Here is a 17,841-nt window from a genome sequence, read left to right as displayed (position 1 = left end):
AAAGCGATGACCCCCCCCCCCCTTCGCAGATTCCAAAATTATGATGACCCCCCTGGATTTTGCCGCCCCCCCGGCCGTAAGAACTGAACGGTCCCTTACACGTATGGTATAGCTGCTGTCCCAACAAAAAAGTCAATCAGTGTGTGTCTATTAATTTGTCTTTTCGTTTTCTTTAGTCTTTTTATAATGCTTTTCTCTTCTTTTCGCTGTATGTTGTTTATGATGTAAATCGTGTGTTACTCCGTTTGACCACTTGAAGCCACCAGCCTAGCCAGGCCTTCGCAGGCTTTGAAGCCACTGACTCCCTCGAAAGCGCGGGGTCAATCAAGTGTCAAAACAGCGCCCTCAAGCCAGGAAATGTTTGTGTGTTATTATAGTGAACGAAGATGGCTGCCCCCAAGTCGCGAGACAGGGTATGTAATTGGTTTGCGTAGACTGCATTATTATAGATTATTCGTATCCCTTTGTAACGCATGTTCAAAGTTTTAGGAACCTACAAATTGTAATAGACCTGAAGGCGACTCTTGATGTATCGTTGTTTGAGTGAGTTTATGCACAACTTACTCTGTACATCATGCATCATTCTGTATTTTCGGACGTTGTCTTAGTCGGAACTGCTTTCATGACATCATCAGATTCAATTTGTATCTTGACACCACGGTCTCTCTATTACATAGAGGGACCGTGTTGACACCAACTTCCTAGCGTCGTCTGACACGTCGACATGTGAGTCGGCGAAACCTTTGTTTTACCACCGGTACAACTTGTTATAACGTAGCCCTGCGTACGATGCTGTGTGTTCCGCTACAGCTAATAGAGCGGGGCTATTAGCTGTAGCGGAACACACAGCATCGTACGCAGGGCTAGTTATAACGTAACGAACTTTTCGAACAGTGGTGGGTGACCGGACAATTTTTAAAACTGGATTTTTTTGCCAAAATCTTGATGGCACCTGTTGAACGTGTTGGTACAAAGTCCAAATCTGAAAAAATAATTTGGCTAATTAGCATAATCTCAATTTGGCAGCCTCTGGAAAATCAAAGTTTCCAAATCCTTTCCCTGAGAATATTGTAATGAGGAATAATGAGACAGTGTGAATAAAAATCGGATCAAATATTGTCAAAATGGCTCAAAGATGACTAACTGTACAATAATGAGTCCAGTGAAAGGTGCATTGATAGTTTCCAAATTATTTCTGTGAGAATATTGTATGGGTTGATAAGTCCAGTGAAAGAAAATGGAAGATTGTCCTCACGCTGACCTTTGTGTTTCCAGTATCATGGATACAAGCCATTGTTTCTGGTCAGAGACAGGTGCGCACGGGTGAAAAAGCACGTTGTTCAAGTACGGCACTATTGCGAACCTTACTTCCTGCTTTGGGAAAACCGTGGGCGCTAATTTGCGCTGCATAGCTGAGCCTTTTTAGAGCACAAAACAAGTAGAAAAATATCTAAGCTACAATTTGCCTGCATGGCCATTCCTTCTCTTCTTGGAAAATGATGCCAAAAGTCATAGCCGTTTCAAAGTAAAAATTTCGTCAGCAGTTTCTCAGAAGAAAAAGATCTTTTTAGGAAATTTTTGCACTCATCTTGACTTCCTAATCTTCACTACATTCACTGTGAAATGCAACTGTTTCTGTTCACGCGATCTCTCATAGCGACCGTTCGCGAGCTAAGATGACTTCCAAGATGGCGTCCCCTCTGACGTTTGTTGACAAAATGTGTTCATAAACTTCAAGATTTTCACGTCATTACCTTGTTCACAGACATAAATGTGCACAAATGTTGCATACTTAAGGTGAATTTGTACAATTTATCACTACCTGGGTCCCCCTTTAAGCTTTCAATTTCGAGCATTCACTCTCAGAAAACTCGTGTCAGCCCCATTGTAGGGAATAGGAGGGCCTCTCGTCCGGTCACCCTACACCTACACGTTGATCACCATTTTCAGCTACTTGATGTACCTGCAAAATTATAGCTCTATGGTGCGACGGTGGGTCACTCTTGGTTTTTGCGACCTCGCTCACCAGTACTGCAGTAGAGCTACAATGCCGAAGGCCCTGTAGCGTTGGCGCGCCGCACATGGCGCGGTATTTTGATGTGAAATCCCACATATTTACTGCATTTGGTCGTACCGATTTATCTCTACTGAAGATTAAACACTATATTACACTAACTTTGTCGTTTATAGGGTTTGGTATTTATTCAAACACTTCCATCGCCTTCCTGAAACATTTCTGGGAGCCGCCATTACCAACTTCTGGTATTTGGCTGCTCCCAGAAACATGCTCAATGCTTATGGAACGCGATCGACATGCTTGAACAAATACCAAACCCAAAAAAATAAAATTCTAGCAATGGTTATAAATAAAAGTGTTTCCAACCAGAGTAAATCCTTTCATGGTATGAGGAAATAACAAAGGACAGTAACCTCATAGATACACTATTTGTGTTATGAAACATTGTGGATAATTCTTCTGGTACATGTACAACCGTGACCATGTCAACTATGCCAATACTTGTGCTGTGATAAAAATTCTTACAAGATATAGAGAGTGCCAATATTAATCTGTTGTCAGATTCAGATTTGAGATAGGATTGTAACAAAACATATATTTATTTCAAAGTACGTTGATCATTTCATAACACAAATTGAAATGCATATTTACATCATAGTGTGTTCTCCCCAGAGCTATTATAGAGTGGTGGCCGCCACTGTATAATTTTTGGTAAACAATAGAAACTCATTACCATAACAATCACATTTATTGTTATGCAAATTAGCCACCACTGTATCAGAAAATCCTTGGGAGATCACAGTTTACATCATAGTGTGTTGACCTCAGAGTCATACCAAGATCAATTGACATTGATGACAGCTATGTAGGTGTATTAGATTGTAATTGTATCATAATACATATTGACATCAGTATGTATGTCATAATACCAATCTTATACCACCTTGCATGACCGGAAATATGCCCCATGTATAGGGAAGCTACTGAGTTATTATACAAACAATTATACAAGCCAAATTTGTGTTTTGATTCCATGAAATATTGGCTACTAGGCAGTCATTTTTAGCGACGAAGTTATGTAACTGAGAAGCTTATAGAGTTAGGAGAGGCAAAATTGACGTCATTTCCGTCAACAACTTCCGTAAAACTATTTTGTCACACCACGTGATCTCAACTCTGTAAAACTATTTTGTCACACCACGTGATCAGTGTTATACCATTCACGTTACACACTCACTATCAGCGAAAATACCAGATCGTGTTGAATTGACATTATAATTGAACTTAGAGCGTACGTGTGAGTGTATTGGCTTACATGAAAATGCGATAGACAATAATGCATTTACGTTAGAACGTCTATGCTCGATCATGTTGTTTTGTTCTGTCAGTGTAAATTACGAGATTGGTGGATGTTGACGGACATCTTGCGTGCGTTTGGTCCTGACATGCATGTCGTTTCGATCTCCTTTTTACTGTGCAGGGGGAGAATGAATTACGTCCTCATGGGTTTCAAATATGTCAAAAAAATACAAAGTTTTGAGTGGATTTACGATTTCGTTTGTAAAATTACCAGCGAAAATTTCAGCTTCCCATTTCATCGGCGCGACCGTGCAAGAAACCTCAGTCTCCTACTACCTCCATGATCACTTGTTGTACACACGAATATGAAAGGCCGGCCTCTGAAACACTCAGTGAGTAAGCGTGTGGAAATTTACGTAGTGTTTTTTCTCATTTAATTTGGCAAATTATCAGCAAAAACCTCAATAATTCAAGGTAACCCTTTCTTCTCAATCGCTTCCTGGAGTTTCAAAGTCATACCAAGTGAGTGACAAATTTCGATGCAAAAATTGTGCATCGGCGAGAGTAATATGCGTAAGCTTAAAGAGACTGAGAGTATTCATAGAGAAATAGCCCATGATTCGAGCTTGGTTTTCCTGTTTTTCGTTTGAATTTTGGCCAAATGGTCGCTTTTTAGCGGGTTTTGAAATTTTTAAAGCATCTAAAAATATTAAAATGACTTTTCATTAACAAACGAAATAAAAAAGTAAGAAATTCAATTATTTATCTACAAAATAAAAATATTTTGGCAGGCTGAATCATGCAGCTAAAAGTGAACAATCAATGTTTTGGATGAGTACATACGTGTGAGTGATTTTTCGCGGGGATTCCCCGACCGTTCATTGCTGTGGCGCTCGAATACGCAGTCAGTTTCTGTGAAACGGGATGAAATTTTCTTTCAAGCGAGGCGTTTCAAGTTGAGAAAAGTTACTTATTTATCAGTTGTTGTTTTACTGTTTCATGACACATGTTTCTGATTCAATCACTTGTTGACCTGAAAAACAACGATATTTAGTACTCTTTTTCAACAGACTTTTAGTAAGTAGCCGCGGTACAGCTGTCAAAATACTATCGTTTTCAAAGTACATTTTGAGTGAACTTTGTAAATGAACATTCTGAACCATCGTGTAATGTTATGCTTGGAATTTTGTTGCTTTTGAAGTTTATTCGTGGTTTTAGCTCACATTTGGTGTACCAATGTGAGGTTATCGTTTGTTTCTTTTCATCATCAAACATTGACAAGTTTGTAAAACTAGCCGTAAATCACTTAAATTAGAATTATGTGTTACTTTCTGGTTTTGTAACATGTAAAGAAATAAATAAGTTGATTTCTTTTGATCCTTTCCACTTATTGGTATTTTTTCCTGGTTTAAAGTTACTAATATCCTTAACCTTTAGTCTCTACAATCTTAGAAAAAATGAAACAATTGATTTAATAAAAGAAACTTATTGTGACACAGATCAGTCATTTTCATAACTCTGGTTCAAATTCAGTGTGTATACTCATATCTTGGCAGTGCTGAAGTCTTCTGTCATAGTATCTGCAATTGAAGAATTACTTCACATAGAATAATTTGTAAATGTAAATCAGTGCTGTTGAAGATTATTTAATTGTCAGGGTGTTGCCAAATCTTGTGTGTATATAAGTATGTCCGGTTCTGAGATGAGCTGTATTGGCATACAAAAGGAATTTGTTGATAACTGACAATTTAATTAATACAATCAATTTTGATATTTACTCAAAACTTTTGAGACTTAATTTGTAAATTTACTAAGAATTTTCGGAAGCTAGAGGGGAAACAGACATACCAGTGTGATGGGCGGACCAGAAAGTCCATGGAAATCAAGCAGGTTGTTCTTACATGAACATTGCTGTTTGGTGTGTTGATTTTTTACACACTATGCTAACATGTTTCAACACCCAAGGAAACATTTGCAACTTTATAGTCAATGCGACATATTAATAAAATTACTTTAATTTTGTATCGGAATATCACAAAACAATGTTGTGATCATCGCAGTCCAGCTAGCTGTTATGAGTAATATGTGTACTTGGCTGGACCGATCAAGTTTCTGCAAAAATCATTTCACCATCAATGACAAGCTAAAGTGACGTCTTTAATAAATATGTCCATTCAATATCCAAAGAAAATCAAGGCTATCAATGACACGAAGAAAGTTTGTTTAGAATTATATTTCGTTTTAAACTACAGTTTTTTGATGCAGTGTGGTCGTCTGGCAATCCATCATCACGGCAGATGTACCGTAGTGCATGCAATACACAGTCCACACTGTCCAATCATGCCTGCTTGTTAGTCCCCACGGACACCGTCCGGGGGACTTATAGGTTTGGTCATGTGCGTCGTGCGTGCGTCCGTGCGTGCGTGCGTACGTCCGTTCACGCAGATATCTCAGAGATGCAAGAAGTGATTTCATTCAAACTTGGTACAAGGATTACTACATATGTCATACAGATGCACGTCTATTTGTTTTGTGATACGATCCAATATGGCCGCCAGGCGGCCATTTTATTACGATTTTTTCATGTATAGAGCCATAACTCAGACATGTTTCAACCGATTTATTCAAAGTTGGTACAAGGACATTGACTAATGTCATAGATATGTACGTCTATTTGTTTTGTGATACGATCCAATATGGCCGCCAGGCGGCCATTTTATTACGATTTTTTCATGCATAGAGCCATATCTCAGACATGTTTCAACCGATTTTATTCAAAGTTGGTACAAGGACATTGACTAATGTCATAGATATGCACGTCAATTTGTTTTGTGATACGATCCAATATGGCCGCCAGGCGGCCATTTTATTACGATTTTTTCATGTACAGAGCCATAACTCAGACATGTTTCAACCGATTTTATTCAAACTTGGTACAAGGACATTGACCAATGTCATAGATATGCACGTCAATTTGTTTTGTGATACGATCCAATATGGCCGCCAGGCGGCCATTTTATTACGATTTTTTCATGTACAGAGCCATAACTCAGACATGTTTCAGCCGATTTTATTCAACGTTGGTACAAGGACATTGACCAATGTCATAGATATGCACGTCAATTTGTTATACATATATACGTCAATTTGTAATGTGATACGATCCAATATGGCTGCTAGGCAGCCATTTTATTACGATGTTTTCCATGTACAGAGCCATAACTCAGATATGTTTCGACCGATTTTATTCAAAGTTGGTACAAGGAGATTGACTAATGTCATACATATGCATGTCAATTTGTTATGTGATACGATCCAATATGGCTGCCTTGCGGCCATTTTGTTACGACTTTTTCATGTACAGAGCCATAATACTCTCAGGCATATCTCAACCGATTTTATTCAAAGTTGGTACAAGGACATTAACCTATGTCATACATATGTATGTCAATTTGTTTCATGATATGATCCAATATGGCTGCATGGCAGCCATTTTGTTACAATTTTTTCGTGTCCTTAGCCAAAACTTGGGCATGTCTCAACTTATTTTATTCACCAATTTTAATCATTGTACAAGGACAGTGACCTATGTCATACATATGCACATTGATTTGTTTTGTGGCCATTTTTTTCCGATTTTTTCATGTCTGGAACCATAACTCAGACATGTATCAAGCGAATTTATTCAAAGTTGGTACAAGGACATTGACTTATTTATGTATGTCGATTGGTTTCACGAGATGGTCCAATATGGCCACATGGTAGCAATTTTGTTATGGTTGTTTCATGTCGAGAGCCATAACTCTGGCAAGTCTCAACTGATCTTATTCAAAGTTGGTACATGTACATTGACTTACGTCATACATATACGTGTTGAGTTTTGAAACAGTAAGATCAAATATTGCTGCATGGCGGTGATTTTGTTACAATTTTCAAATGTACAGAGCCATAATCAGACATATTTCCACCAGTATCATTCAAAGTTGGTACAAGGACATTGACCTACGAGTATTTCATACATATGCTCGTCAATTTGTTTCACGTCATGTAGCAGTAACATGTCAATTATTGAAGTTTTGTAAGTAGGCTGATATGTCAAGAAATATGTACTGCATCAATTCATGAAACTTTATACAGATGATAACTGATGTTAAGCTCACATTGCTTTAACACTGAAAAAGACATTTATCGGTGTCATTTTAATTAATTTGTAATTGCATAAGTAATGAACTTTCCTAATTAGGGTGATATAGCCATAAATTAATACAACGTCAAATGTGATGAAACTTGATACAGATGTTGATCTCATAGTGTTGTAAATACTGCATCAAACTTTATGAAATATTGTACCAGTGATAATCTGTCAAGTGTTAGAATTGTGTGCACAAATGTTTTGCACATCCTGTTGATTAATTCCTAGTTGACTCATTTTCTGAACTTTAGGATGGTGGCCTACATTGGTTTTATGTTTTCATCACCATGGAACTCATTCTTGGCCATTGAGCGCTATCTGTATCAAAGTATTTTTAATCACTGACCTAATTAATGAAGAGGACTCTATCCTCTCTGAGGACATGTAATCAAAGTACCCATTAACAAGTGGGGACTGTGTCATCAACGATGACTTGTTTTCCTGTTAGGATGAGATTGAAACCATGGCCGGGTGGTGGCCGTTGCCTGCTTGATCTGCATCAACGTTTTATTATGACGTGTACAGTGTGGGTGATGTTCTTCCAGTTATCAAGCCCAGGCTTCACTACATCCTGTTATCAGCTCTTCTCAGTCTACTGCAGCTGCCCCCGACTTGGAACGGGCGGCAGTGGGTTGAGCGCTTTGGTCCCGGAAACCCTCCCTCTCCAGCTGCAGATACTGTCTTGGCATTCAAAAAGGTGTTTAAATTACCATCTACAGGTTGACTTCATATATTTGTTTTGAAGCTAGGAACTGTTGGTGAGGTGTAGCGAACACCAACGTGCCAGATTAATGCCCCTACTTGTCATCTACAGTCTCTTGGAATGGAGACCATAGAGACGGTCTTGCAAGGTGGAACCCTTGAAGAAAGTGCAAGTACCATTCAGGGTAACTAATCGACACAGGAACCTAGACTTCAGATTGGTTTACAGTTGGTATCTCCTCATCAAATTCTTCGACAGGAGGCATATATGGTCTTGCAACTAGTTCCCAACTACCAAACGTTTTGTTGCTTCTTGCTAGCCATAACGTGTAGGTGGCTCGTAGTGCTGCTCTTGATATGCTGTCTAGTGCTTTCCTTATCTCCTTATTTGTTAGGCCGAGGAATTTGAAACAGGCTCTCAGGGTCTCATTGGTGAATCCTCTGGAACCCACTTCAACAGGAAAGTATTTTAGCTCCCAACCTGCTTCTCGTCCTTCACTGATAAGGTCTTCGTATTTGCACTTCTTTCTCTGGTTGGCTTGGGCCATATTCTCTTCAGCTGGTACTGTCAGCTCGATGACCACAGCTATCTTCTCATTTGGAGAGTATATAGTGATGTCTGATCTTCTTGATGTGGTCACTATTTCAGGAGGGAATATGACTGGGATCTTGTCTTCATCCACACCACTTTCCAGTCTTCAGCATTTTGGATTTTGTTTTGGGTCTTGTCGCCCAACCAGGCTACATTTTTGTAGTTTTTGCCCTCTTCTGTCTTGAAAACTATACCAGTGCGAATTTTTCCATCTTCCACAGTCTTCACGTTTCTTGCTCGAAGGATGGCTGGTATGAGATGGTGTACAATTTCTCGGAGTACCATATCGTGTCTCCAGTTGTACCTTCAATTGGGTCAGAATTTTGTAGCAAGGAACATACAAAATCTTGCAGATAAATCAATTTGGATGATCTATGTTGATCTATGCAAATTCCAAGTTTGGTGGACATGTGAAATTATGTTTTTTGCCTTCATGTACAAGATGGCATGTTTACCAAGCTGGACGCTCACTGCTAAAAAACAATAGGTTTTATTACAGTTTCACATTTCAACCCTTTCTTTGCATCTTTCTCAGCAACATTCCCCAAACCCCTCTCCTTGCATCCCTACCGCTAAATGCACTGAGGAGCACAGTGTCATATCATTGACGCTATTTTATTTGCTCACGTGTTTACACACGTGGGCATATGTCGCAGCGATGTCTGTCTGTCTGTCTGTCTGTCCGTCTGTCTGTCTGTCTGTCTGTCTGTGTGGTCCATTATCTCAAAAACGGCTTATCAGATCAGAATCAAATCTGGTACATATATTCAGTTAGCAAATGGCAAGAACTGATTAGTTTTTGGTGGGTCTGGCTTGCATACTTTTTGCTCATTTGCATAATTAATGATTTTAGAAAAAATGGATATATATTAAAAACAATTACACAAAATTTGATGAGATTTGCTACAAATGTTGATCACACCAAGATATATCAGCAGTGGGAACCATTAAGGGTGACATGAAAGATAAATGCTAATTTGCATATTTAATGAACTTTCCTAACTAGGGATATATGTCTGATTTGACTTGATCAAAATTAACCAAACTTGGTATGTATATTAAAGATACTATGATTTAACATTATTGAAAGTCATTAAGCGTTTTAATTTCAGCCAATTCCTAATTTGCATATTTCATGAACTTTGTTAATTAGGAATATATATTTGAAATGACTGGACCAAAGTTGATGAAACTTGCTACATGTATTGAAGCCACTATGATACAACATTTTTGAAAGTCATTAAACATTTTTACTTCAGCCAATTCCGAATTTGCATATTTAATGAACTTTCCCAATTAGGGATATGTATCTGAATTAACTTGATTGTAGTTGTTGAAACTTGCTATATACATCAAAGATACTGTGATATAACATTATTGAAAGTCAAAAGACATTTTTACTTCAGCCAAAACCTAATTTTAATATTAAATGAATTTTCATAATTAGGTATATTTATCTTAATGGACTTGATCAAAATTGATGAAACTTACTATGTATATTAAAGACTCTATAATTCAATATTATTGAAAGTCATCAAGCATTTTCTCTTCAGCCAATTCCTAATTTGCATATTTAATGAACTTCCTAATTAGAGATATATGTCTGAATTGACTTGACCAAAGTTGACAAAATTTGCTACACATATTGCAGATACCATGATACAACATTACTGACAATCACTAAGCATTTTCACTAAAGCCACTTCCTAATTTACATATTTAATTAACTTTGCTTATTAGGGATATATACCGGGATTTACTTGATCAAAGTTGGCAAAACATGCTATGTACATTGATGATTATATCAGATACTAGATCAAAACAATATCAAAAGTCATTTCACATTTTCATGTCAGCTTATTTATAATTTGCATATCTAATGAGCTTTCACAGCTCGGCATATATGGCTTGAAGGACTTGGCCAACGGTAATTACACTTGCTAGATAAAGTGGTGATACAATAAGAGCAGTAAAATTACTTTAATATTTTTATTTCAGCTAATTACATATTTGTATACTTCATGACATTTTAGAATTAATCGGCGGTGATTATTGTTCATTATGTTGATCATAATAATTTCAATGAAGTTGCAAACATGTGGCAAAGGTTCAAATTTACACATAACTTCAATATATAATGAAACACGTGAGCATTTACAGTTCATATCTGGTTACATTTAGATCTCAGATCTCAGACACACCTGAGATTTCTTTCAAATTTGGATCAAGGATAACACACAACCATGCACATTGTACGTTGGTTTGTCTAGCAATACAATTAGAGGCTATTCCCCAATATCGCCTGTTCCTGTGTCGCATCAGCATGAATGTCATTTGTGCTGCATCAGACACGAGACAAGGTCGAGTGTCTAAGGCAGCACAAATGACATGAATGCTGATACAACACAAGGAACAGGCGATATTGGGTAATAACCGAATTATCATATGCCCTTGCCCATATATTTTACTGATGCAAAACCCTTAAATTTTGAGGCTTTAGTTTATTACGCCTTGTGCATTAATTTTGGAACATGACGAAGTCAACATCACGCGTGACATCGCTGCAAGTCCTCCATATCTAAATAAACCCGAAAAAATCGTCATTCAGGAGGAACCTTTAAGGTGCAATATGCTATTACAATCTTAACCGATCAGAAACTGTCCTCAGCTTTAAATCTATCCTGATTTTGATCGCACTTGATCGTTGTACGGCACAGAGATCACGTGGAGAGGGCCGCCATTTTGTTTATTTACCCTAAGAGTTGTCATGCCAACAGTCGTCATGCGCATGACATATCACTTTCATGCCACGCACTCACAACCGGTCCGGGGGTAGACCGTGCACAGTTCCGGTGCCTTGCAAACAGCAGAATTTTGCTGGAGCTTGGCCATAAAATACGTAAACTTTAACAGGAAAACCATGGAAAACATTACAAAACTCAACATGTAATTTCCGTATTTAGCAACCAGAAATACCCGTGTTCCTTGAAGCCCTTCAATTTTTACGTCGGCGACATTGCTTTGAAGGCGGGGAGAGGCAGCCATTTTGTTTGTTACATTGTTTACTCACCAAACTGCTAATATAGTTTGGGAAACTCCTAAACTGAAGACATTTATCGTGTATATTTCGACATTTACCGCGAAATATCATGGCTGATATTTTACGGTGAAAGTCACTAGGATGAAGCAATATGGGCATGGGCATATGATAATCTAAAATATCACCTGACAGCCATTTAATTTCTTGGCATTTATTGGTGATTATAGTGAATTCACATTTGAATCAGATCCCAAAACTGTGCTGCATTTTTAAAGATGAATGAAAAAGACTGGTTTCAATGAAATTCCTAGAATTGGTCAGGTTACTAGAAACACATTTTATATTTGGCCTGAGCAAACGACTATGGAAATTCAAATATAGCATGTGACAAAAACATAGATCTGCACATTGTTGAAAAGTCAGTTCTTCACTCCAACCATCATGGTAATTTCTCATAGAAAACATTTAACAAAACAACCGACCAACAGCTTTGCCAAAGCTTAACTAAATGCCACCACAATCTAACTACACAGGGCTATGTCATTGACAGTGACATAACTTTATAGATACTGCTTCTATAAACTCATGGAATTTTTTTTATCTCGAGGTTTATATGCTTTAATAAACCATCAATTATTATTGTGTGCAGAGAGAATGCATTCAGCATACATGATACAGAACAGTGGAACAGACTTTCTAATATTTATTCAGGACTCTAGGAAACTGAAGACGTGTTACTATCCCTGAATTGTATGCCTAAATTTTAGGAATGACAAGCAATACAAAATTTAAAAAGTTAATCCATATTTGCGCCAATAGAGGAACTTCCTATGCTGAACCACCGATATAATAAGGAATAAAATGATCTATCACCATGGGAAACGGAAATGCTGTCTGACTCAAATAACAAAGAATTCAAATCCAAATTAAGACAATAGAATTTTTTAAAGATGTATAAATTTTAAAATATCTCAAAATTATAAACAAAAACAGGAAGGATTGCAGAAACTTAATTAAGATGTACTTAACCACGACTCACAGACTAAAATTGAACTATGCTGGCACAAAATTTCCACCTTTTAGGAATAGAGCAATTGATTTTCCCATTTGATGCGTGATTATGAAACACATTTATTTATGTACCGGTATTACATTTCCAATCTGTGAAGTAATGGTAGTTAAAGGAATAGATCTTATTCCAGTTGATATCAATTTGCCAGATATTACTGCCTTACCGTTCAAATACATCATGATTTATCCTGTGTACATTGGAATGCTATGCATGTCAAAGAGACACAGTGACATCATAGGGCCAGTGTTCAGCTTTTCTACTCAGCATGGAACTTTGATTGATTTTTCACGATTTTTATTTTTAATTTTAATACCACTTTCTTATTCTACTACCCACAGCATGTTGAGATACAGTGTTCAGCTTTTCGACTCAGTATGTACATGTGTTGACTGCATTGTTATTATTGACAGTAAATTTTAGTCTTGATTAGAATGCAGATGTTAAAAAATAACAATTCATTTTACACATATAAACACTGTGTTAACAAAATAAACTAACCTTTGGAAAGACAATAAAACCTCAAAAGTGACATACAAAACAAAAACTGCGAAAAATAATCAAAGTTTCAGCTCCTGTCTCTTTAAATAGAATCGTGAAAGACTAATTATACCTGTTTAGTGTTCAATTAATGAAAGTCCTGTTCTCCCTTAGAAATCCTTACAAATAAAAATCAAAGTTGTTGTTGAACATATACACAGTGTTCTCACCAGGCCACGATTCCTTGACATTCTTGCGTATATTTCTGTTTTGTTGTGGATTTCTGGGCCATGGTGCCAATAGTGGCACGCATTTGAAATTATAAACTTTCGTGGAGCCAGCCGTATGGCCGGCCAGCCGTATCATGCATATATACAGCCAGTACTTCTCAACATGGACGTAAATGGTTGATGCCAGTAATTACACTTCCTGGTTGAAACCGAGGCAATCTGGAAGCAATGCCCGTCATGGGCGTACTTAAACCACGGTAACTTGTGATTCCATACACGATAGCCGATGTGTAGTATGCATTATGTATACCACACAGCGGCCGTTGTGTATTGAACCACAAGAGACTGTGGTACTGACGTACTGGCTGTGTTCACGTTGCATATGTCCACGGAATTCGCGGAAGCTTGAGGCGTCATGGGCACGATCAATATTTTCATAGACTACGGCAATAATAATCCATTACGAAAACACAAGAATGTAAAGCTTGTATATCCCTAAGGAATTACATGAACATTTTTCAAAAACAACGAACTGGAAGTTGGTCGCATTATACCATGGGTTCGGCAGGCCGGGTATAGATGGGCGTGACGTTATAGTGTTCGTGCCGTTGAGATTCGGTCGAGTTTTCTCGAAAATAACGCAACTTTGACTGAGATAATTTTTTAGGTCTTTGCTATGTTTGAAATCGTGTTAAACCCTTTTCCTGCAAAGTCGGTGAAAATCCGCTCGAAATTCGGTGTAGCCAGAATCTAAGCATTGGTTGCCGTTATCCTACCAACTCAGTGGAAATCAGGCCGTTTTTCGGTACCCCTTTCCTGCCAAGTCGACGGCACTACGTTGTGCTATCCCTTGTGCATTTAGGGGTCATCCGAGGACAGGTTTTCTGACAAGGAACGCCTTTTCCCCTTGAAATTGGTTCGCAGGGAGTTGATAGACAGGGAAAGGTGCATGGTGATAGCATGATAGCATGGTGACGTTTTCCGGCGGAGTTGGACGTACTTGGCTGCCTGGTACTATACAGATTGCTGCTGAACTTGACCAACTCGGCAATGCTAATCTAGAAGGCTACTCTTGCAAACGACTTGGCAGAAGGCGACGATGGTGCGAGACGAAATAAGTTGTGCGTGACTGAAAATGAGAGCGTATTTTTGACGGGACGGCCCGACTTGTTCCTTCTATGGAACGGATATGAACCACTCGAAATACCATTATAAACTGGTGTCCGATATATTAAGCTGGGCTTCAGCTCTGCAAGTTCAAGCCAGGCAACGTCCTTCACTGCCTTGGCCGTGCCATTCATTCGAGTTATGCAATTGCAAATGAGTCATTAGCGATACGTTGTTTACTTTTTACGTACGTAGCGTTGATTGTTCAACGCGGGGGAAAAACACCAAATACTCGGGCGTACCGAAAGATACAAACGCACACACACTGTGTATAATAAATACATGCAAACACATTTGATTAGGTAGTTCTCTTTTTGGAAAATTTGTTGGTCCTGAAAAGGACCGTTTTCATTTATGTTGGCCTACCTGAGCCGTACATTTTACAGACAGGAAGGCCTATACTGTCATTTATGCCCGACATAAAGTACGTCTGGTATGTTCGGGTTGAGACCACGGACAAGTACCAGCACAAATTCTGGCATGATCTCTCACTTTGTCTACACTGTCTGTATATCTTCTGTCTTCTTTTCAAATTTCAAGTTTTACCCTCGAGTCAACGTACTGTTGAAAGCGCAATCATCGCAATGCGATATGCGTAACTATCGCTTACGCTTAGCTGTTTCCAAAAGTGATATACATTTTCTTTCCCGATCTAAAGCCGTGCATGCCTATGTAACACAAAACAAGTAGCCTCCAGAATCCAATGTGCTGACAAAACCGGGATTTTTTTTACGCCTGCTATCGCCTTCGGCATATTCGGTCGTCACTGCTGGGTCACTTATGCTGATCAGACGTCGAGTTGACAAACGTCGCCGGCGGCAGCTGAGGTCACCGTACCAATCAGTCTCATAAGTTGCACTCAAATGTCCGCGCTCGATCCCCATCACAGCTAGCTCCAATTCATTCCTGGCAAAAGAAAATTCCCGAGGCTACCTCTAGTGCTCATCAGTGACCGCTATCTTCATAAAGCCAGTTGACATAGTGTGATTATTAGTCTGACTCTGACTACCACGCGTTTGTAATGAACTAGTATCGCTACTGCGTGGAGAGTGCAAGTGCACTCGATTTTGGCGGGATCGTTCAAAGTAGCGAAATACTAGAACTCACCATTTTATAAGGAGGGATGAACATTGAAATGAATACTCCGAGAGATCATGCGATCACTTTATTCTGATTTTATTTTAGGTGATTAAATATTAACAGGTGTGATTTCTAAAATAAGTATTTTTCAGAAGCTTTTTAAAATAATCATAAGACAACAAATCGACACCACATTTCATTTCGGTCACCATAAGCTTGTAATCGAAGCCGGGGGAATAGTCGTCGGTACCCTCCCATCCGACATCGCGACAGCGCCGAGTTCATGAGACAAAGAAATTTTGAAAACGAAACTACATCTACCATCCAAGAACTGTGGAAAACTACGTTTTATAATGGAGACACAGCCCTGCCTCGCTAAACTAAGGTCGAATGAGGAAAGGATTGTTTGTAAGACAAAAGCTGTACAAAATTTGGTAGACGACTCGGCCGTTGAGCATTGTGGTAAATGTCCAACGTCGTCCATTGAAATAACCACACTCGATAAATTTGGACATCTAGTAGGCGAATTTGCTGTTCTTTCAGAACTGTTTTGATTTTTCCCGTTCTTTTCTGAAATGCGGCATTTCTAGGACGGCGTTTTGACAAAACGGTGCTTCATTATCAAGGCAAATACGACTCTGCAATCTGTACACTATGAAACTCCGATAATAGATCCCGTGGCAGAAAAACTACTCGTTGGATTTCTGCATCGTTTACCCGTATACAAAGATGCGGATAGCTATTGCCACTGCCATGATATGCATTATGTTGAATCATTCAAAAACGCGCTGAATACAATGACAAACGCTTCGTTTTCGGACGAGAAACGTATACCATGACGCATGAGATCTAAGGAGTGTCGATCGATCGCCTGGCAACGTCATCACGGTTTGTACAAATCCGAGGCGACGCCGCGCCGAACCTCTGCTCCAGTAAGACTTCGAAAAAGTCTATGTTCAAGACAAACCTATGGTGGGAAATGAGTGGATGTATCGTATGCAAAGTAAACCGTAAAATTGGGTGAAAATAATATACGTAAAGTCACCGTGCAGTCAATGTTTACATTATGTGGCGTGCACTTTTTATTTTTGGAGGTGTTCAACCAGCTGTTTTAATTTGCAACTTTTTGTTCACAAAGATACCATATTAGTTATGTTTTGCTCCGCCCATTATTTAGTAGTCGAACGTGTGAAAATAGATACAGTGTTTCACATTCGTTGCACGCAAAGAGGTCGATAATCGTAAACGATTGTGGATCATACCATTTCTACTAGGGATTACCACTACTGTTACGTTTGTGAATGCAACAAATTTAGGCGAAGAAAATCATCAGATTTTTGTATCAAAGCGAAAAAAACCTGAAAAGTAATGATGTACATTAAATAAAAAAATAATGAAACAGAGTTATTTTTTATGATAGTCATTTTATTTATTTCATGATCCCCATCGTGCAGAATGGAAAATTCCTGGCTCCTGCTTCATCTGTCAATCATTGTCGGCATTGTGTGGCAAACTCTAACGTTGACTTTGCGTTCTTCTGGATCATTCCACCTGCATTTTAGTAGCATAAATAGGGGGATACGGACATATATCGCCGAAGTAATTATCTTAGAAGTGTAACTTATTTTATTTTGTACGCTATATAAAACTTTTTGACCTTTGCATAGGTAATTTTTTTCAAGGGGAGTCAAGTTGAAATGCCGTAGACAAAGGTTGAGATGAAATTTAAAATTCTTAATAACGGCCCACCCCCAAATAACCGCCCATGGGCGGTTTTTTCGGGTGGGCGTACTCTCAGAAAAATCTGGTATATCCGTTTGTGAGGCGTCCGTCCACTCAAATATCTTGAGAACCGCAGTACTTACTGATTTGATATTTGTTGTGTAGATGAAAAATATGATTTTGAGAAACTATTTTTTTTTAATTTTAGCTCACATTTGGTATACCAATGTGAGGTAATCGTATAAGCTGAA

At 38.5% G+C, this 17,841-nt stretch overlaps 1 protein-coding gene across 1 annotated transcript in view; it reads left to right on the top strand.

Moving 5' to 3' along the window:
• Positions 1-290: 290 nt before the first annotated feature.
• The window catches only part of LOC139151121 (TBC1 domain family member 15-like), a 202,030-nt gene continuing 184,479 nt past the window's right edge, over positions 291-17,841 (top strand). Inside the window, exon 1 of the mRNA XM_070723677.1 lies at positions 291-413. Within this exon, the coding sequence (XP_070579778.1) occupies positions 387-413 (27 nt within the window). The 5' untranslated portion in view covers positions 291-386. The remainder of the gene's footprint in view (positions 414-17,841) is intronic.

This window comes from Ptychodera flava, chromosome 2 (assembly GCF_041260155.1).
Source record: "Ptychodera flava strain L36383 chromosome 2, AS_Pfla_20210202, whole genome shotgun sequence".
In the NCBI taxonomy this organism is placed as follows: Eukaryota; Metazoa; Hemichordata; class Enteropneusta; family Ptychoderidae; genus Ptychodera; species Ptychodera flava.
This window is presented reverse-complemented; position numbering and strand designations above follow the sequence as displayed.